Source organism: Haliotis cracherodii, unplaced genomic scaffold (assembly GCF_022045235.1).
Source record: "Haliotis cracherodii isolate W230 unplaced genomic scaffold, xgHalCrac1.p SCAF_8, whole genome shotgun sequence".
NCBI classification, from domain to species: domain Eukaryota; kingdom Metazoa; phylum Mollusca; class Gastropoda; order Lepetellida; family Haliotidae; genus Haliotis; species Haliotis cracherodii.
Genome location: NW_027266341.1, coordinates 10633206 through 10655948, shown reverse-complemented (window position 1 = coordinate 10655948; position 22743 = coordinate 10633206). Strand labels below are relative to the sequence as shown.

Below are 22743 nucleotides of genomic sequence, written 5' to 3'. Positions count from 1 at the left end.
GGAGGTGACATACACTGGATGCAAGAGTGTGTGAGTGAGTAGGGTTTTACGCCGCTTTTAACATTATTCCAGCTATATCACGGTGTGTCAGCTTAATGTGGGAGGAAAGCCCGAAGTGTTGCAGGTCTCAGACGTTTACCACTTCGGTGAAACCCACGAGCACAGGTATGGTGCTGACCTAGAAACATAATCGGAGCGAACCGGGATTCGAACCCACGATCATAGGTTTCTGGCGTGCCCAAGGGACGCAACTCTGCACAGCGAATCGCGTCGCCTTAGACGACTGCCTCTCCCCCCCCCCCCCCCCCCCCGCAACACACACACACACACACACACACACACCTGGATGCAAGATGATGGCCACTCCCTCAAACACAGTTGGTTGATTAATAAAGTACACAATGTATTGTGTTTATGAAAGGATAAGTAATGCTCTGTTGCGTAGTGCTTTCCTGTTCAAACGGTAATTTGAGCAAACGACTTGTCATATTGTGTACCTCGCTGTGTATGTTCATTCCCCTTCATTATCATCTGGGACAAACATATAACAAGATGACGAACATGGAATCCATCAAATGCCATTCACTTACTTCATATAGGATAAAAACAACAAGAATTTATCATAAAATAACTGACACATATCGTAAGACAATCGTGTACAATACAAAGTTATATAGTTATATTTACATATATTTATGAATGGTCATTTAGCATAATACACCTGCATGAAATTACTTTATTGACACCAACCGTTGTTACTTAGAAATTATTATAAACTGCATTAAGCGAGTATGAGACATTTGCTAAGCCCAAAAGATTGGTGCAACTTCATGACTCCTTTTCTATAACAATAATAAATCTGATTAGACGCTTACTACTTTACTTATAACAATACTCGTAATTCATGTGCCCACTTAACGCTATGGAGTCCCCAATGCCATCCAGTAACCAACAAGGTATCAACGGATTAGGATTAATATCCTAGAGACCAGTTTCAGTCTCAGAGCGAGGTGTACCCAAAAATCAACATGGCTGCCGGCGAGGTACGGAGCAGACGGCAATAGTGGTAACAGGGAAAAAAGCTGCTATAACTGAGTATTTCTGTGTAAAAAGTGATGACATACAAGAGGCAGATATAAACTACGTTGTTTGATGTCATGATACAGACGTCTCGGAAAAAATGTCATCTATATCAATGAAAATATTTCTCTGTGTTTCGGTGCTACTGGTTTTCCTCAACAAATCAGGTAAGACTTTTCATTTTATGTGCTATCATATACCGTTAGACGCTATCTCGGAATAACTTTTATAGCTATGTAACTGTTATTGGTACATGTGCTATTCACGATGTACAATCTTAAAATACAATTCACGATGTCAGCCACACGAAGCGATAACTTCAGAAACATACTTGCCGTATTGGTGAGTACATTTCGAATATCAGAATCTCTGCTAACATTCATTGGATATGTCGTATTAAAAAATGATTCAGTGAAACAAATATGAAACAAAATAAGAGCCTGGCTTATATTCTAAAGCTACATTTTCACGTACCGATCGTTTATGTATAATATACTACTCAAAATACGCTAAGGATCACCCGGTTGTAATAGTAATACGAAAGAATCGGATGATCCGTAACTCCTTTTGAGCAGTATACTTTAAAACACTATCTATTCATATGTAATTGAATAAGAGGTTTCTCATAGCGACACGACAGAGAAAGAATTGTATATCAACATAAGCCCAAAGAATATACATTAAATATGTGTTTACCTAATGGTAAATATCTACTGCCGTCACTGAGATATGCAAGTATTGTTGTTAACTTCTTGATATAGATCAAGGAGTAGTTTATAAGAAGCTATACTAACTTGTAGGATATTTTATAAGTTATCTTTTCGATAAAGTCGACATGTGCCTCGGGATAAAATGGAGGGTAGTTATGAAAGTTAGTAACATGAAGAAAACAGCCTGCCTGACTCAATAACATAATCACCCTCTTAAGGAGTAAAATGTAATAAAGGAGATAAAGGTTACTATATGCTTGTTGTAAGAGGCGACTAACGGGATCGGGTGGTCAGGCTCGCTCGATGCTCGTGTATCGATGCTCATGATATTAATCACTGGATTGTCTGGTCCACACTCGATTAATGACAAACCGCCGTCATATAGCTGGAATATTGCTGAGTGCGGCGTAAAACAACCAACCAAGAAACCAACTAGCTAGATACACAGATTGGCAGATAGAAATAAAACAAATGTCCAGACTAGCTTGGTGCGTAGGTAATAATTAGAAAAAACAAAGTAATATGATGTCAAAAATAATCATCCTAATATGCAAAGTACTTCCTGTCCTTCAAGGAGTTCACCAACGCATGGTAATAATACAAACTTATATTGACGAGCGCTTCCAGCTCCAAGGAGCATTTTCATAATGATGTTCCTTTTAACATTTGAAATATGCTGCTTGTGTAACATGATTATGTCAGCGAGTGAGTTCAGTGTTGTTTAACGCTGAAGCCAGCAAATTTTAAGCTATATTGGGGCGATCTGTATACAATTGAGTCTCGACCAGACAAGAAATAACATGATTTCGTTGAACAGGTTTAACCATGTCATACACTTTTCCTTCAGATGGCTGCACTTTCCCCTCTGACCTCACCGGCGACTGGGTCACAAGTAGCCGGAGTACTTTGACCTTTACCTCAACGACCTTCACCCCGTGGATCGTGACCTCGCAGGGGACCTTCACCTTCACATGTCTGCAGAATAATGGTTCATTCTACATTAGCAAGTACGCTGAACCGGAAGGACATGATTCTGCCATGAACAGTGCATGCCGATATATTTTTCATCCAGCTCCATTAAACAGTTCTCGTTATCGCTAAACAAAGATGTGAGGACATCCCATTACGGGTCACGTCAGAACGACCTTTCATCCGACCAATCAAAGAGTCGCTTACCAGATCATGAAAGTGACAGTCGGCATGTATTTTCTAATCATGCAACCTCGAAGAAGTTAACACGGGGTATTCCGAACGACAGTTACGGCCCATACGACTGATTCCGTCAAAATTAGCGTCTATCTCTCGCTTCCGTGGGATAAACATTTGAACGGAGGAAGCGTTGCACAGTACACGAGAAGCTCTGTCAGACAATCGCAACCATATATAAGATACTCCGAAATGTTCGTTAAAGTGCGGTAAAGCTCGAGAAAGCTGCTTTCTAATTGGCTGATGTCGACTTCTTGTTAGTCATTTCATTGGTCGGTCAAAGTTCGCGAAAGGTCGTTCTGACGTGACCCGTAATGGGATGTCCTCAGATCTTTGTTTAACGGCAGCGAGAACTTAGATCTGATTTTAATGAGATTGCTTCATGTTTTGAGCGCGATGGGACAGATGTATGGCTAAAGCGTTCGCTGGTCACACCTAAGACAATGCTTCAGTTCCTCATAAGTATACGGTATTTTCTTATTGTCTTACCCGCACATTGCCCTCTGAGGACTCTTGGTCAGAAAAGGACCCTAGTACATAACTTTTGAAAAAACTGACAAAAATTAGGATATGTGGCTGACTGAAGAATGTCATCGTGTCCCGATGGCGTGGTCGTTGCTCATGTTTTCCGTCACTGGTTTGTTTGATCCAGACTTATTTACAGGCCGCCGCGATAATCTTGATTACGACAGTTCAAACCTAACTTCCTCATGTGTATGTTGCAGCGTTATCGTTTCTTTTGTCTCCAGATCGAATAGTTTCTCCTATGTCGGCCTCACCTGGCACGCCTATCTCTGCATGGACCTCAACGCCATCAACTCCAACGCCTTCTACTACAACCTGGGGTCAAGTAAGACATATTGTTTAGTTCTAAACACGATAACTTTGTGTTCACATTAATGTGTTCAGAGGCAATATGGAGAAATCAACACAAAACCTAGACACGTGCATGTCTGATGCCAAAGTCCTCTTGCCTAAACAAGTTCTGTCTCATTTTCGATAAATTAATTTGTTCAAATATTTAAGCAAATCTCAAGCAAGTCCTTCCCGAACCAGCGCGACCAACTAAACTTGATATTGTTTATACAGTAAACTGCGGTTATAACGAACACGCTTATAACGAACTGACGGATATAACGAACTTACTTTTTTGGTCCCGACTATTTGCTGTAGTTATGTTGTATATATGCTTATAACGAACTACGGTTATAACGAGCTAAAATTAGTAGTCCCTCTGAGTTCGTTATAACCGTAGTTTACTGTATTATCACGTCATCCTATTATCCGTCCATGCTCTTCACGACACCATTTTACTTAAGCTGCTGTCTAGTCACCCAGAACTTATCTTAGTCTTACGATAATCCAATGTATTAATATCCCCATTCTTCTTATAAATACGGGGCCCAGTCGTCAAAGGCGCCGCAATTCGCTGTGTAGAGTTGCGTCCTTTGGTCACGCCAGATTCTAATATCGTGGGTTCGAATCCCGGCTCGCTACGATTATGTTTCTAGGTGTGTCAGTACCATATCCATGCTCGTGGGTTTCACCAAACTGATAAACGGGATAATTAGAAATGAAAGTATGCCAGTATGGGATGAGAAGCTATTACCAAAATAAAAAAAACAACCCTTTTATCTTTAAATCACACGACCTAAATCTTCTGGTAAAACAAACCTTTGAATGTTTTTTGTTATTTTAATTTCAACAACCCATACACTACTGTTCAGAATAAAATTTGCAAATAGGGTGATGAAAATAAGTCCCAGTGCTTATGAACTATAAACGTTACTGTGATGCAGGTGGGGAGGCAGGTGCCGGCAATGATAAGGTGAAGATCTTCGCAGATGGAACAACTATCACACAGGACCTCATCTGTGATGACGTCAGTTACACCATCGGCACACACGACGTCATGGTCAAAAGCGGTACGTATTTATAACGAGGTTCTGGCGTGCCAATGAAAACTGATCCTATTATTCTGTTTCATATTTACATGACATATAAATGGCCATATCATATAGCTTGTAGGCCGTAATATCAGAGTACAGCTAACAGAGGTGTGCGCGTGCGTGCGTGCGTGCGTGCGTGCGTGCGTGCGTGCGTGCGTGCGTGTGTGTGTTGGGGAGAGGAGGGGTTACTGCATCTATAATCAACTTCATGTCTGTTTGTTGTTTAAAGCCAGCAATATTCCAGCTATATGTCGGCGGTCTGTAAATAATCGAGTAGGGACCAGACAATCCAGTGATTGCCAACATGAGCATCGATCCACGCAATTGGGATCGATGACATGCATCAACCAAGTCAGCGCGTCCGATCCCATCAGTTGCCTCTCACGACCAACATAGTCTCCTTTTACGGCCAGCATGGATTGCTGAAGACCTATTCTACTCCGGATCTTCACGGGTCACTTTTTGTCGTCATATGCAGAGGCGGATGAAGGAAAGTTAAAGGGCGATGGGTCATTTGCATGTCTTCGTATCCAAGATGCATAGATCGATACTCATGTTGTCAATCACTTGATTGTCTGGTCCAGATTCATTTATTTACAGACCGTCGTCATATCGTTGGAGTAGTATTGAAAGCAAACAAATAAACATTCTGTACGGGTATTGTGGCCAACCGTTTCACTGTGCATGTTTCTTAACAAAATGCATCACAACGACGTGGTAACCTGTTTGCAGGAGCAGCCGCCAGCGCTGCCAGTAGTTGCCCGACAGATGTTCAGGCCAAGTGGATGTACTCTTTTGATGCCGGAAGTGGAGACACGTGCTCATCCGGGTCCTACCTAGAAGTGTGCACTGACACCACAGCGATGAACTTCAACTACACTTCCTGTAACTCGAACGTCGCTTACTCGGGTCAGTGCAGTGTGACTTGTCAAATATATCTTACTTATAACAGCGACATTTAATAAACGTCATTCAGTTTGTAAAGATTAACAGTAAGCATATAATATGAGCGATAAATCGTTGATGTTCATTTGAATGCATTACATAACATCAAACTTATATGTTTCTTCTTCCCGAGGCCAGAGCGTCCGAAAGCCTTTTCATCAAAGTCTTGTGTCCACCCTTGCCACATCAAGCCCACTTTCCTGTGCTAAATATGATTGGATTATCGCACATATTGATTGTCCAATCAATGAACGTTTCACAAAATCAACATCCACGACTGGTACACAGTCTTACGAAAGTGATTTACCGCTGCCTGTCTTTGTTGACAAGGGGCACAACTCGTGATCTACGCCAGGTGGCGCCACGGTCAAGCCAGGAAAAGGGTCCTAAATGTGGCAAAGGTAGAAACTAGGCTTTGATGTAGGCTAGTGGACATGCTTGCCTCGAGAAGATATATTTTTGCTAACGTGTATTTTAATCGCAAGCCAGTGACTTTTGGATCCACGATATATTCTTCCATTGGTTTCCTGGGATATTTGTTGGAAACATATTTTTATGAAAGGAGGATCCGAAAAATTTCAATTTTCTTCACAAGACATTAAATTTTTAGGAACAATTTATCTTTCGCGGTTAAACTTGTGGACGAAATATTTATTATCTTCTGGTAAAATTGTTTTTGAACCCAACCGTTGTCGCTCTGCACAAAGTATAATTGTAGACATTGTCCTTTTCGGACCATTGCGTGGATCGATGCTCAAAGTATTAATCACTGGATTGTCTGGTCCAGACTCGATTATTTACAGACCGCCGTCTTATAGCTGGAATATTGCTGAGTGCGGCGTAAAGCAACAAAATAACCAACCAATCCGTTATAACAGCAGTGTTGTCTGGTTACAGCGGGAGGCAGTCTTTATTGCATATACAACACCACCAGCGGGGCCAACACCTACCTCACCCTCTACAACAACGACATAACAACGGATGAGGCATCGACGTACAGATTTACATGCATGGTAGGATGGAGTATACATCACGATAACAACACGAGTAGTTGATGATAACGGCCGTAAAAACCTACCTGTATCTAAAATGATTTGTACCATGCAGTTTGACCAGTTTCAAAACAGAACCGGATCGTAACAGGTTTTCTTGTGTAATTATGTACGGCAATGCTGTGAAATATGTATAATGACGTCATCTTCATTTAGACTTACATCACGTTTGGGCTCTCCTCACACAATTCATTCATACGCGGGGGCACGGGTGGCCCAGCCGTCTAAAGCGACGCGATTCGCTGTGCAGAGTTGCATCCCTTGGGCACGCCAGAAACCTATGATTGTGGGTTCGAATCCCGGTTCGCCCAGATTATGTTTCTAGGTTTGTCAGCACCATACCCGTGCTCGTGGGTTTCACCGAAGTTGTAAACGTCTGAGACCTGCATCACTTCGGGCTTTCCTCCCACATTAAGCTGACACGCCGTGATGTAACTGGAATATTGTTAAAAGCGGCGTTAACCCCAACTCACTCACACAATTCATTCATACGCCGTGATATAACTGAAATACTGTTCGAAGCGGCCTTAAAGCAAACACTCGCTCGTTAAAGTGAATCCTGGCCACCATTCAATGACCATTTGTTTTTCGTCCCACATGTTGGCCTGAAAAATCCCTATTGTGAGAAATAAAAGTGAACTCGGCTAAAAATATAATGTAATGTTGTTTGTCCTGATTTTGATAGTGGCTTGAATTCATGTAGCTATTCCGAAAATGTTGCTGTCCGTGCAGTCGCCATCTTGATGAGGCTGTTTGGTACTTGGTACGCGTTCTTACGTCGGTTTTGCAATATTCTTGTAACGTCAGCATTAAACAGTTTGCCAGCATGTAGACTTGATCAGATATATGGATAAAAGAGTGAGTTTGTGAATGTGGTTTTACGCCGCTTTTAGCAATCTTCCAGAATACCTTGGCGCGCGACATCAGAAATGGGCTTCACTCGTTGCGCCAAACCGGGCCTTCGGCGAGACGAGCAAACGCTATAACCGCTCGGCTACCACATCGCCCCATACGCCGAGAGGTTATATGTTAGCAGCATACAAAGCAAGGAGCTGTCACGAATCCTATGAATGTTCATTGCATGTCTAACATCGTGTATGCAGGAAACCTACAGCTGCGTGGTGGTTCATGTTTCAGGTGCTGAGTTCTTCAGGCAGCCAAGTGTACATGACACAGTACCCACAACAATGCTTGTCCAACCAGACCTCTACATCAGTTGTCTCCCCTGGCGCCAATCTCGTTCTCCAGAATTCAAGTAAGCATACATTTAGACGAATGCAAGAAGGAAAGGTATAAAATAGTCACTACTTTTATGCAAGTGGCTTAAATATGAGGTTTGTGTTACGTGTATTTGGATGATAAAGTTTGACACATTGTGTGCTTGTCCGATGCAGGTGCGCACCTCTTGTGCTATCGTTGATGATAAAGTGTGTTTATATATCCATTCTATTATGATAAATACCATGGGCCGATTTCGAGAGAGAAATCTCTGCTCAGACTGATTGTGATAGTTCAATCCTCCCGAGGTAAGACTATATAAGTCCAGTTTCCACCCTTGCCGAAGTAGGTTGGTATTATTGATGTTACATTGTGGCTTGACTGACGAATTCATGCATTGTCAAATGAAAATCGCGTAATAAACAAGACATCCGTTTCATAAACTCCCGTGCAGATTTCGGTCGATTTCAGGATTTGCAAAGCATGTGTACTGTCAACATGCAGTCAACAGAAACTTTCTAAATCTTTACATGTTTTTAATCAAGATGCTCACGTAATAAGATGCGCTTCGCAAAGTAAGACCCGGTTTTTTTCAAAAAAGATCTTGATTATCAATCAGATTGTCTTAATTGGCCGCCGCCATTTTGTTTGAAGCAAATATAAGTGGTATCAGAGGTTGAATCTGATTGGTCAACTGGAGGGACTTAGAAGGGACATAAATCGTATTAGCCACGGGTGGCGCTACGATCGAGCCCCAAATTTCCAGACTAGTCCGGCAAGGGTGGAAACTGGACTTTTACAGTCAGTTAACTCCCATGCCTCGGGAAGATGAAATATTATCGAAACGAATCTATTGTGGCTATTGGATCCAGGGTATTTTATATAAAAGAAAGGAGATAATCACTGGATCATCGAGGACGCACATGCGCCCACCCCCTGGAGTCGCCAGTGACTACACCTCAGCAAAACGATGCCAGAACAACGTGTTCTCTTTAAATGTGCATTTAATCAGCTGTCCAATTTGAACCATTTCAATATGACAAAATAATCCAATATTTGATATGCTTACTGTGCGATTAGATATAAACAACTGATATGTGAATGTTCAACACTAATATTGATATATCTTATTATCTTTTTTCAGCTTCTTGCAACCGTAAGTATTCAGTACGATCACGTGACATATTCCAACCTATTTTCTGTGTGAATTAATTATTCAGAAACCTCTCAGAAAACATTCGCTACATCGTGTTAATGTGTCCTCTGTATTAACAACATACATCACGTAAGATTTATACATGCAGATACATATGTATGATATGATGTATTGTGGGTATGATAATCGATACGTATGAACAATCGCCGGGTATTACAAGCTACAAAGGGCTTTTATATTAATTTGGGACGGTGGGGTAGCCCAGTAGTTAAAGCGTTCGCTCGTCACGCCGAAGCCCCGGGTTCGATTCCCCACATGGGTACAATGGTTGAAGCCAATATCTTGTGTCCTCAGCCGTGATATTGCCCGAATATTGTTAAAGCGGCGTAGAATGCATTCAAAATAAGTTGACTGGTTTGGTTTGAATAGGTCGCAAGCGCTCTACTGCTTGTCATACGAGGTGCCTAAATTGGAATGGGGTTGGTGGTGGTGGTGGTGTGGTGGTGGTGTGTGTGTCAAGCATGGTGACTTTGTTGATTGCGGGTCATCGTATCTAAGGGCATGGGACGTGCAAGTTTTGCCAATCACAAGGCCAAATGGATCGGGTGCTCAGGCTTGGTGACTTGGTCAATAGTGGGGATCATTGCAATCTCATTAACATCAGACCTTAGTTCTCGCTACCGCTGAACAAAGATCTAAAGATGTCCCATTAGGGGTCATGTCAGAACGACCTATCATCCGACCAATCAGAGCGTCGCTTACCAGATTATGAAAATGACAATCGGAATGTGATTTCTAATCATGCAACCTCGAAAATTTTAACATGGGATATTCCGAACGATAATAGACCATCTATTAGCCATTCTCGAATTTTTGTTCATGTTTCAAATTTGTAATCGGGAATATCAAAATATGTTTCGAAGAGTAGTCGCCAATTTGAAGAAAGTGCCGTAAAGCACGAGAAAGCTGCCTTCTGATTGGTCATTCCATTGGTCGGTCAAAGTTCGCGCAAGGTCGGTCTGACTTGACCCGTAATGGAATGCCCTCAGATCTTTGTTTAGCGGTAGCGAGAACTAACATCTGATTTTCATGAGATTGGGATCATTGTTCACAATATCAATCACAGGATTAAAAAGGTTCTCGTCCAGATTATTTACAGGCCGCCGTCACACATACTACTAAAAAACCTATAAGGACTTGCATGCCAGATATTAACTAATATTAACTATATTAATATGAAAGAATCGGATGGTCCTTAAGATATTTTCTGTAGTATAGATGGAATATTGCTAAGTGCGGCGTTAAGCGACAAACAAACAAAAAAAGTGACGGGTAATCGAAATAACATTTATGTTTTTTACGCTTGAAAAAATTATATAACACGAGTATTAAATCCGTAGTATATAGTGGCTTCGAAAGCCGTTGGTCTCCAACTAAATTGGCAATGACTTGGTTCACACGTAGACACTTCAGCTGGTAATAGCATGTTGTTATAATTACGAGTTATCGTGAGGCCTTGGGTAAATATTCAGAATCTCGTGACCCGTGAAGATACGGGCGAGAATAGGTCTTCAGCAACCAATGCTTGCTGTAAAAGGCGACTATGCTTGTCGTAAGTATAAGAGGCAGCTAACGGGATCGGGTGGTCAGGCTCGCTGACTTGGTAGATGCATGACATCGTATCCCAATTGGGTGGATCGATGGTCATGGTGTCAATCACTGGATTGTCTCGTCCAGACTCGATTATATACAGACCGCCGCCATATAACTGGAATATTGCTGAGTGAAGGGTTAAACAACAAACAAACAAACATAGTCTTGTATTTAGATTTGTATTTATGGCCCACAGCTACCACTGCGGCGCCAACTACTACCGCTGCTACTACTACGACTACGACGGCGCCTGTGTCGTCTGCTCTGGCCACCGGACTGGGGGTCACTTTCGGTCTGCTGTTTATCATTTTGGTTGCTGTCGTCGTTATCTGGTGCTTGTGGAAAAAGAACAAAGAGAATGCAAAAATAAGGGGGGATAAAGATGTTGAGGGGGGAACGCAGGAAGGGGGGAAGGAATTGGACAAGCCGGACGGAGCAGTACCCCCGGATGTTCTCCCGACCATCCCGGACAAACCCCAGAGCCCGTCCGGGGAAACTCTCCGCCCGACAACCAGCGGATCAATCCACGTGACCATGGGTTCTGCCGACGAGAGCGAGCGGGATAGTAAACAGTCTGATCTCAGCGTCGAGGAGCATATTTCTACCCCGACAGGGTACAACGTGGTGGGCGTCCATCCAGGTCTAGAGGACGAGGTAACCGTGTTGGATCCTACGCCAGTCAAGACATTTGCTCCACAGAGAGGCGTTGTTCCGAAAGGAGCCGTTTCTTTGAGCAATGGAACCAAGCCACGGCCGAAGGTTGGGAAACGAACGAAGCTTCCCCCAGTCGAAGGGAAGCCGTTACCCCCCATCAAAGAGGACATCACCCCCAGGGGAGTGAGTGGCCGTAGGGGCAGTCAGACCAGTGTACGGAGGAAATTCGGCCAGAAGGGCATTGTCGGCGTAGAGGAAACCAGTACAGAGAGTGGGGTAAGACTGGTTGAAGTGAGGTGAGATGAAATTGGGTTTAACGTCGAGTCCAAGATTATTGCACATATGTAGCGACGCGCGCGCGCGCGTGTGTGTGTATGCTAGTCCCGGCTGATGCCGAATTGTTTTGCTAGCTCACTGAGATACCATGCCGCAGTTTAACATGAATACCCCACTCAGACACAGTAATCTGACACCAAGCCGACAAGTCCTTGTTTTAGTCCCTTAATGCCGAGCGCCAGGCAGGGTAACAACAAGTACCATATTTTAAAGTCTTTTGGTTTGACTGAATGAGAGTACGTGAAAGTAAGTCTCCTCCATTGCTGATAGCGGAAGGTCTTCATGAGCAAATACACTAACCCCTGGGCTAGGCTATGGTATTTCCAGGTCTTGGTCACGTCATCATTGATATATGACGAGGTATGCTAAGCAACCTTTAGGATCCATACGAATGAACTGTTTATTTCAACAGCATGTTTTTAATGGTTTAATATACCCGTGAAGATGACGATTAGAATAGGTCTTCAGCAACCCATGCTTGCCGTAAAAGGCGACTATGCTTGTCGTAATAGGCGACTAACGGAATCGGGTGGTCAGGCTCGCTGACTTGGTTGATGCATGTCATCGTAACCCAATTGCGAGGATCGATGCTCATGATATTAATAACTGGATTGTCTGGCCCAGACTCGATTATTTACAGCCCGCGTTCATATAGCTGGAATTTTTTTGAGTGTTGCGCTGAACAACAAACAAACAAACAAATGATGTTTTAACATATAACCTCGCTAAATGTAAAGGTACGGTTACTATGTGTCGGGGATGCTGATTTTAGCGGAAGCATTTTCCCAGTAGTTGAACATGAGCGAGTACTTGACCCAAGTCTATTTTCTTATGACATGGTAAACGTCTAAGACCTGCATCACTTAGAGCTTTCCTCCCACATTAAGCAGACACGCCGTGATATGACTGGAAAAGCGGCGTTAAACACAACTCACTCTTATGACATGTAGATAAAAACAGGAAAGCGTGTGTCTGATGTGGTCCAAAATTCATGTTGGGACAAGTAATCCGACATAAATTTTCTCTTGAGGTTCGAAAAATCCATCGTTTCAATATCTTACTCCGATCTAAAACGTTCTCATCATAATAAGACATTTTACTCTGACAGTAATCAATCTGATTTTAATGAGATTGAGTGTAAGTTAGCTGTAAGTTACGTGTACAGAACTGAAGAGCTTGGAGCTAAAAGGGACCAAAATGCACTTTGGGCCTTTTTGCATATTATTGCATCTAAATAACATCTATGAGTTCTTGTCTACCTGTAGAAATAATATTGTATGTTTTCATGGATGCGTTTTTGAAATATAGCTACTTAAAATTCTATAAAAAGGGCCAAGGTCAAGTTCCAAAAGGGCCAAAGTCACTTTGCTAGATTTTGGACGTTTTAGCTCTCATTTCCGTGTGTGGTTGAGACTGGTCGTCTGAGAGAGATTTTGAAAGTTTGGACACCTTTTAATTATGTTTCAACTATTTCAACAAAGTTAGAATTAGCTTAATCATTTAAAAGTACTTCAATTGTATTTGTTTGTACTTTTAGTAGTAGTTTATCAATCTCACATGTTTAATCCCATGCAAATGCCTGAGGGTCAAAAAGGGCCAAAATACAGACATTGGCCCTTTCCACCCTTACATAAATTAAAAACGTAAGTTTATTCCTTTTTTGAATGTTTTTTTTATAACAACAGTTATATCTCTGCTGTCAGAATGCGTTAATGTCTAGGAATTTATCGGTAAAAAAATGTTCATCAACATGCATAATATTATGTGTTTTCATCACTTTTCTCAAAACAAGACTCTACATGACATTGGCCCTTAAGGCTCTAAGCTCTTCAATTGTAAGCGGTTGTCGTATGGGACTATTGAGATACCACTGCCTACTGATCAGATCAAAGAGATTAGATAACAGAGTGTTCAATCCATGTGAGTGTCACCACGCAATATATCGTGATGGGACCAGGCATGATTCAACCTGGCACAGAAAACGCTAGCCGTGTGGGGTTAAGTGAGTAAGACAGTTCGCGACGCTTATATGTATGTGTGTGTTAAGTATGATATAAACAAGGAGCATCTGTCTGCAGGAAGAGCTGCCTGGTCAGCCTCAGACCCGGGGGGTGGTCAAACTCAGGCCGGTCAAGATGCAGCGCGGAGGAAAGAAACCTGTCCCAGAGAAACCAGAGAAGAAGGTTCGAACCAGGAGCTACAGGGACGCTAAAGATTCCGTGAGCATTGAATTCATATTGAATTGTATTTAGAATTGAAGTTAATTGAATCTACTGAAACTTGACTTGAGACATTTGCGTTATGGTCTTGTGAAAGAATTAACCACGCAATTAAAGGCAGTAAATGATCTCTTTACAAGATATACGTATATCTATAATGGGATGTGGAATGTTGGATTTTTACCTAGGCTTTCAAACTAAGTGCCACTGGCAGGCAAATTAGAGAAAAATATACTTTGTATAAAATGCGATTTTGTTAAAAGTACATTTTTTGAGAATACAGAGACATTTAACGTTGCGATTGTTTTAAATGGAATTAAGTTTTAAAACCCGTGCGTCTATATTGGACCTTTATTGGCGTGGGACACATGGCAAAGCTACCTGGGTCGTTATCAACTTTACTGTAACTCTGTCCCTCGATCATGTCAGACACGTACACAGTACAATAGAAATAATGTATTCTATATTTGAAAATCAGTAATGAAATGAAATATTTGCTGCATTGTGAGCTCTGTAAGTCAAAGTCTTGCGGATAACATAAAAAACGCCCAATTTACCGTTGTTCGAAATGGCAACGCAGTTCAACGCCTTCACCATATCGAGTTAAAGAAAGTTTTCGCCCCTGTCACTCTGTCCACCAGGGGGCACAATCTTCTAAGGCGCCCCAATTCGCCGTGCAGTGTTGCGTCCCTTTGGCATACCAGGATCCTATGATTATGGGTTCGAGTCACATATTCGGTCTGATTATGATCCTTAAAAACGCCGTTCCCGTCCTTGTGGGGTTGACCATGTGGATAAATGTTTACTTGGGGCTTGCTCCCACATTATGATTGCACTACTGATACAATGAAACTCACACATTCACAATCTTTCCCTCAGTCTGTTGACGACGACGACTACGTCCCGCCATCCACGCCGATCAAAATAACCAGAGTGGACATCCCCAGTCTGGCCAAGGAGGACTTCAAGAGGACCAGGAGCAACAAATCTGACATGAAGGTCGTCGATATGGATGATGAAGGTGAAAAGAATGTAAGTAAGGATGACATGAGAGGAATGTCTCCTGAGCCTTCTTACAACCCTTCATCCTTGTACCTTAGGGGGTCCCCCCCAGACATACATAGCATTGCCCACGCTGCTCCCATTGGGATGGAAGTGGGCCCTGATAGAGGCAGAAGCATGTTGAGAGACAGGCCTATGTCCTCCACAGAGAGACCTCGATCTTTATTGGAGGATCGTGTGGGCGGCACGAGGTCACCAAGGTACAGGGCTCAGTCTGCAAGGAAAAGGTCGGCTTCCTTCAGGGAAGACATGTATGGTGGGGAAGTCAATCGAGACGGGTCTTTTAGGCCTGTTTCGTCAAGGACCTGCGTTTCTCCTGACCACAACGTTCGTGCGAGGAGCAGATCAAGGTCTAGGGGTAGGAAGAAGAGAGGTAAAGGTTTGGTGAGGTCTCAAAGCGAAATAAGACCATCTTCGGCGCCTGCTTACACTCCCCGTTCCATTATGCTAGATGTTGAGGAACTACCACAGGATGGCAATTCTGACGAGAAGGTGTTAGCAGCGAGGTCGCTCGCTATAGATATGGAGCAGATTAATGTCGACCAAAATGGCCAACCTGTGGAAAAGGACGGCACAAAACGGGGTAGGGATGTGAGACCTAAATCCAGGCCAAGGGCAAAGACTGCATTAAGCAGAGCAACCACCTCCGCCGTGGACAACACATTGAGGTTCTGGGTGTTTTTCTCCAAACCCATCATCCTTCTAACCCGGCAGTTCCGGCCCAGCGGCTTCATGCGCAGACGAGAGGAGGCTATAGCAGACAACACAGTGGTCGAAGACTGGAGTCTGAGGAGCCCCCGTTCTCCCAGACGCGTGTCAACTGTGTCATCGCAACTAAGAAGGAACCCGGTCAAAATCGAGTTCGGTACTGCGGATGTGTCCCGAATCAGAGACTTTAACTAACGATTGAATTATATTATTTGTGCAGGGAACCATTGTCATAACCTTTTGGTCTAATTTACAATTTCTATCTGGTTTGCTGTGTTGAAGTGCAGTTTGTAACGGTACAGTCATTCCCATATATAAGTACCACCGTGTTTGTATATCCGCCCACGGAGTCTACAAGGAAATTATTTCAAAATTCAAACCAGACCAATTGTAAATTTGAAAAAGAATTGAAGTTTTTAATTGGAATATCCCTAGTAACGTTTGCCAATTTCCTTGTAGGTTCTCCCGGGCGCTACACTAGAAGAGAATCCCGACTATCCGTTCACGTCACCCCGCAAGCGCTCCTGGCTTCAAGAAGCAGTCCCAGACGACCAAGTAGAGGTGTGGGGCAAGGTGTCAACCCTCTGGAAGCTGGGTCAGGTGTGGTCAGACAAGGTACACATGTGAAGCAGAGGCCATTGAGGTCACACGTGAGGCAGAGGCCACCTGAGGTCACACGTAAGGAAGAGGCCACCAGGTCAAACGTGAGACAGAGGTCATCAAAGGTCACACGTGAGGCAAAGGCCAACTGAGGTCACATGTGAGGCAGAAGTCATCTGATGTCAGACTTTCGTAACCTTTCGTTGAATGCATGCTACGCTACCTCGAATATTATAGCATGTCGTTGGTTATATGTATTTTATCCATTCGTGACCAACTCGTGTTATTCCGGGACAAGCCGAATAGTCTTCTTGCAGGTTACGGAAAGGGGCGAGTGGTGACGAATGGTATTTTATCGTATCCGGTTTAGCATAAATAAACTGGTTGTGTTGTTTATGTTGCGATAGCTGGAAGTCCGAGATGGTTGATGTTAATTGTTGTATTGGCAATATTTACAGTGTTGCCGTTTTGGTAACGTAGAGATTAACACTATTTCGAGAAGACTATGTTAGTGGCAAAAGCTAGTTGATGTTTTCTGTTGAGCTTTACTTTACTTTATTTGGAGATTTTACGTGCGCTTTGCGGCTGCAAGCGTATGTCGCACACGGTTGAGCTGTCGTGGACTCACTGTTTCAGTAACATACCTTACACCATTATGATGACGTCACACTGTTGTTGTTGCTGACTCTCGGCCAGGAATTCAGTGGCAATTCTGAACGTGTAAAACTCATGAAACTATAGGTCATTATGCAAAATTATAGAGAAATTATACATCAACCAAAACATGGTCTGAGATATCACTCCATTTCCGGAAGCCTTCGGGACTCGTTGATTCTACTTCCGGAATCAACAGTTGATCATGGTTTACTGAGAAAAGTAGGGAGGGACGGGGCTACTGGTTAAAGCGTTCAAGCTCGTCATGCCGAAGTTACGGGTTCGATCCCCAAATGGGTACAGTGTGTGAAGCCCATGTATAGTGTACATCGCGTGATATTGGTGAGATAGCGCTAGAAGCGGCGTAAAACCAAACACTCATTCACAGAGAAAAGTAGTCCTTCCAGATTTTCACTTGTCTCGCGACTTTCGAAATCAACATTACTAGTGTAATAAAAATTCCAATTTTCACTCGTCTCTGGAGTACGGGCTAATGCCTGTATTATACATGAAACTACATAACAGCAACTAATCTTCTGGGGATTCGTGTTGTGTGAAGATTAGGATTTGTGTCTGACGGTCACTCATGGAGCACTATACAAGTCAAGGATTAGTCATTAGCCGTGTCTGATGCCCCAAATCTGTCCTTGACAACCCCAGCCATTGTGTAACGAATGTAACGTTGCAAGGAAGGTAGGACACCTTCAACCCCACTTTCGTAAGTTATTTGTAAATAAATGTAAAAGTCTGTGAAAAGGTTTGCTTGTGTACTATTTATTAAACTTGATTAATAAAATCATGTCAGATTTAATTTTCGGTATATTATATTTTTGTAATAATTTTGAATACCTTATTTATTATTTATTTATTGTATGTTTTAATAGTTTTCTTAATGTATCGAATAGAATGGATGTTGAAAGCGTTGTCCAGTATTGTCCATCACACACGTTAATTAAGTCAGGATGCGGCCGTTTGTTTTGTATTGTGAGCACTGCCAGCACTCGGAACCCAGGCCTATGTAAAAATGTGCACGTCGACCTAGGTTTCCAAGACCAAGCATTTAATGTTTGTATGAGTCTTTTCACAAGTGATGTTTGCAATAAAATTGATCGGGATTTAAATTCAAAGTTGTCTTTTGTGAAAAGCAAACAGCTGGATTTAAGAAAGGTAACGTGTTTCTTCTGTTAGTATCTGTCACCTTGATGCCATACTGATGACTAACTTGAGAATGGTTGCCCTTGGTATTGCCCGCCATCCCGCCTGAAGAACTACCCCAAGAATGGGCACGTTGGCTGGTGCTGGATCTCCGGCGTACACTCTCCAAGTCTCATTAAAATCAGATCTAAATTCTTGCTGGTATGCGACGCTTTGATTGGTCGCATGAAAGGTCGTTCTGACGTGACCCGTAATGGGATGTCATCAGGTATTTGGTTAGCGATAGCGAGAACTAAGATCTGATTTTAATGAGATGGACACTCTCCTTTCATGACATCCCACTGATGCCCTATTGGGGACATGTCAGGGGACTTCGCGGGCCAGTCCAATGTCCGTATGCCTTCTCGACGGAGATAATCGGTGACGAGCTAGGCACGAATTGGTCTGGCATTGTCATCTTGTAGTTCCCAGTTTCTACCGATAACTCTGGCAAATGGAACAGCGAAAGGACGCAAATTTCGTCAACATATCGGTGGCCAGTCAAATGGCCATTCACAAAAACCAGATCAGTTCAGCTGTCATGCGTGATACCTCCCCACACCATGACACTACCGCCCCCATTACAATCATGGTCAAGAAGTGTTGCCCTGGCATACCGCTCGTCGCTACGTCATCAACAACGTTTTCTGCCCAACTGTGAATCGGAAGAAAAACCTCTGTAAACATGGGTTTTGCCGCTTATGGTAGGCCGTTACGGTCAGATCCTTCACAGGATGCCTTTCTTTCAGACGGGCTCCACGTCAAGGTGTCAGTTCAACCCCAGCTGTTTGACGGTACTTATCCAGCAGTCAACAAATTACAATTCGATTTCCCAAACTTTCGGGCAACTTGGGCTATTGACGATAGCTATACATTTCAAATCGGTAGTTCCCTTTTTGTCGTTCACGCTTTGGCTAACAAATGTCCAAGATTGGTTTGTTGTCTTACGCCGCACTCAGCAATATTCCAGCTTTATGACGGCGGTCTGTAAATAATCGAGTCTGGACCAGATAATCCAGTGATTGATATCATGAGCATCGATCAACGCAATTGGGTTCGATGACATGCTTCAACCAAGTCTGCGAACCTGGGCACCCAATCCCGTTAGTCGCCTTTTACGGCATGTATGGGTTGCTGAAGACCTATTCTGACCAGGATCTTCACGGGTCTAATGTCCAGGAGTAAAAGGATGTAGAGATGGTATTTTTTTTGGAACGAACGCCACAACCAATATATCTAAACTGTGCATGAGTTGTTAGTCTTCCCGTCATTGATTCAGAATCGATCCACTCGCCAAGGTCCCAGGACACACAAATACAGCAGGCTAAATAAAAGACACTAAAACCTTCCCATCATCATTTATCGATCTTCTAAAATCAGTCCATTTTACGATTGTGACCATATCATCAATCTCATTAAAATCAGATTTTAGTGCTCGCTGCCGCTACACAATTGTCTTAGGATATTCCATTACAGGTCAAGTCAGAACGACCTTACTTCAGACCATCATCTGATTTTAATGAGATCGACCATATCATATCATGGTGAGTGAGTATGGTTTTACGCCGTTTAAGCAATATTCCAGCAATATCACGGCGGGGGACACCAGAAATAGGCTTCACACATGTACCCATGTCGGGAATCGAACCCGGGTCTTCGGCGTGACGAGCGAACGCTTTAACCACCAGGCTACCCGACCGCCCCTATCATATCATGTGATGATGAATCATTATCAAATAGGGCGGTCGGGTAGCCTAGTCGGTTTCAAGTCTAGACGTTCCATTTGGATGTTATCCAGATCCGGGTTAGAATAGATCTTCAACAACCCCTTCTTGTACCTATGTGAAGATCCGGGTTAGAATAGATCTTCAGCAACCCCTTCTTGTACCTCTGTGAAGATCCGGGTTAGAATAGATGGCCAGCAACCCTGCCTTGTACCTCTGTGAAGATCCGGGTTAGAATAGATGGTCAGCAACCCTTTATTGTACCTCTGTGAAGATCCGGGTTAGAATAGATCTTCAGCAACCCTTTCTTGTACCTCTGTGAAGATCCGGGTTAGAATAGATCTTCAGCAACCCTTTCTTGTACCTCTGTGAAGATCCGGGTTAGAATAGATCTTCAACAACCCTTTCTTGTACCTCTGAGAAGATCCGGGTTAGAACAGATCTTCAGCAACCCATGCTAACTGTAAGAGGCGACTATGCTTGTCGTAAGAGGCAACTAACGGGATCGGGTGGTCAGGCTCGCGGACTTGGTTGATGCATGTCATCGTATTCCAATTGCGTGGATCGATGCTCATGATATCAATTACTGGCTTGTCTGGTCCAGACTCGATTATTTACAGACCGCCGTTATACAGATGGAATATTGCTGTGTGCGGCGTTAAACAATTAACGAACAACTCCTAGCCCGTCCGTTATTACGTCAGTACTGATGTCGACAAGTTTTCAATCTGGGACATTTAACTAAAGTGAATTTATATTAAAGTGAGTGAGTGAGTATGGTTTTACGCCGCTTTTAGCAATATTCCAGCAATATCACGGCGGGGGACACCAGAAATGGGCTTCACACCATGTACCCATGTTGGGAATCGAACCCGGGTCTTTTGCGTGACGAGCGAACGCTTTAACCACTAGGCTACCCGACCGCCCCTTATATCAAAGACAAACCTCGAGAGTCAAGATTTTGAGTAATCGTCTTTTACCTCGAGTTCAGCCTTAACCAGTGGTTATCATATTATTTCAATTTGGTAAACGACAGGTAAAAGTGTCAGTATATGAGTGGACCTTTGCACATATCGATACTCCAATCAGAAAACTTTTACAAAATCAACAGCTACTGCCTGTTGAATTTGCACTGAAATTATTCTAAAATTAAGCTGAGATAAATATTTTCGAAGTGGTTCAAAGTTTTCAATCCAGTTGCCCAAGTTCCAAGTTTCTATTTGAGTTTAAACTTCCTTCCTTTTTAACTTGAACAACTGCACGCTTGTAGCAGTGATTCGGTGCTATGTTACCGCGATGTGCAGTGTTACTTGATACTGAGTAGTCTGTATTCACAGGAACTCGTTATTGGTCAGTTAATAAAAATATATACCCCCTATATTCTCTACTTACATATAGGGGATATATATTTATATTTCAGACCAATAACGAGTTCCCATGTCTGTATTCCTCTATTACTGTAAAAGCCAAGTACGTCAGTTGTCTTTACTGTGGTAATCTGTCATCTTGTTTGTCTGTTTGGGATGCATGCTGATATTACAGTCATCATTCTGAAGCCATTCGAAATAAGATTTGTTTGTTTGTTGTTTAACGCCGCACACAGCAGACAATCCAGTGATTGACATCATAAGCATCGATCCACGCAATTGGGATACGATGACATGCATGCCTAGCCTCGCCTCTTACGATAAGCATAGTCGGGCAGAGCACGTGTTCTGCACGGGTGGCGCCACGATCGAGCCATGTTGAGTAGGCTTAAAATGGCAAGGGCGGAAACTGGGCTTTGATATAGGCTAGTGGACACTCTTGTTTCACGAAGATCATGCGAACAAGGAATCATCGAACAAATATTTTGACAAAGTTGTGGATTCAGATATTGAAAACTGAACAAAAGAACATTCTGGAATGTCTAATAGATGGCTGAGATAGTATGGCAGTAGGCCTATTTCCAACGGGCTATCGAAAGTCTCTTCCGTTCAGATATTTATCGCATTGAAGCGAGCGATTGACGATACTTTTGACGGAATCAGTCGTACAGCCCGTAACTGTCGCTCGGAATACCTCGTGTTAACCTTTTCGAGGTTGCATGATTAGAAAACACATTCCGAGTGCTACTTTCACGCAACGAATTGCTACACCCCATCATCATTTACTGTGTCAGGTTCCATTGAACATATGACGGGTTCTTATCATTACGATGCAAACTTTATGGGGATTGTGTCTTTGTTTGTAATTAATGTGGCTATTGCTATTCAAAGTACAGTAAACTACGGTTATAACGAACACGTGTATAACGAACTGACGGATATAACGAACTTACTTTTTAGTCCCGGCTATTTGCAGTAGTTATGCTGTATATATGCTTATAACGAATTACGGTTATAACGAACTAAAATTAGCAGTCCCCTTCGTTCGTTATAACCGTAGTTTACTGTATGTGCATATTCCATAGGTTAGGAGCCTTCTGCTGGTTGTCTTTGGTAGCCCTGGCCCGACAGCGTCTCAGAATGAAATGTCGTATACCCACCAGATGTCAATTTAAAAGTATCCGCCCTGTTTCAAGTCCTCCTAAGAATATATTGGTGCAGAATCCGGGTAACACATACTTTAGATACATGCTTTA

General features: G+C 42.8%; 1 protein-coding gene across 1 annotated transcript; it reads left to right on the top strand.

The window, feature by feature from the left end:
- The first annotated feature begins 1180 nt into the window (after positions 1–1180).
- LOC139449539 (uncharacterized) lies at positions 1181–16143 on the top strand. The gene is made up of 11 exons (XM_071230977.1): positions 1181–1247; positions 2638–2797; positions 3746–3846; positions 4796–4921; positions 5678–5854; positions 6788–6903; positions 8080–8197; positions 9305–9316; positions 11166–11899; positions 14038–14178; positions 15058–16143. The coding sequence occupies exons 1-11, from the start codon at positions 1181–1183 to the stop codon at positions 16141–16143; spliced, it is 2838 nt and encodes a 945-aa protein (XP_071087078.1).
- The last annotated feature ends 6600 nt before the right edge of the window (positions 16144–22743 follow it).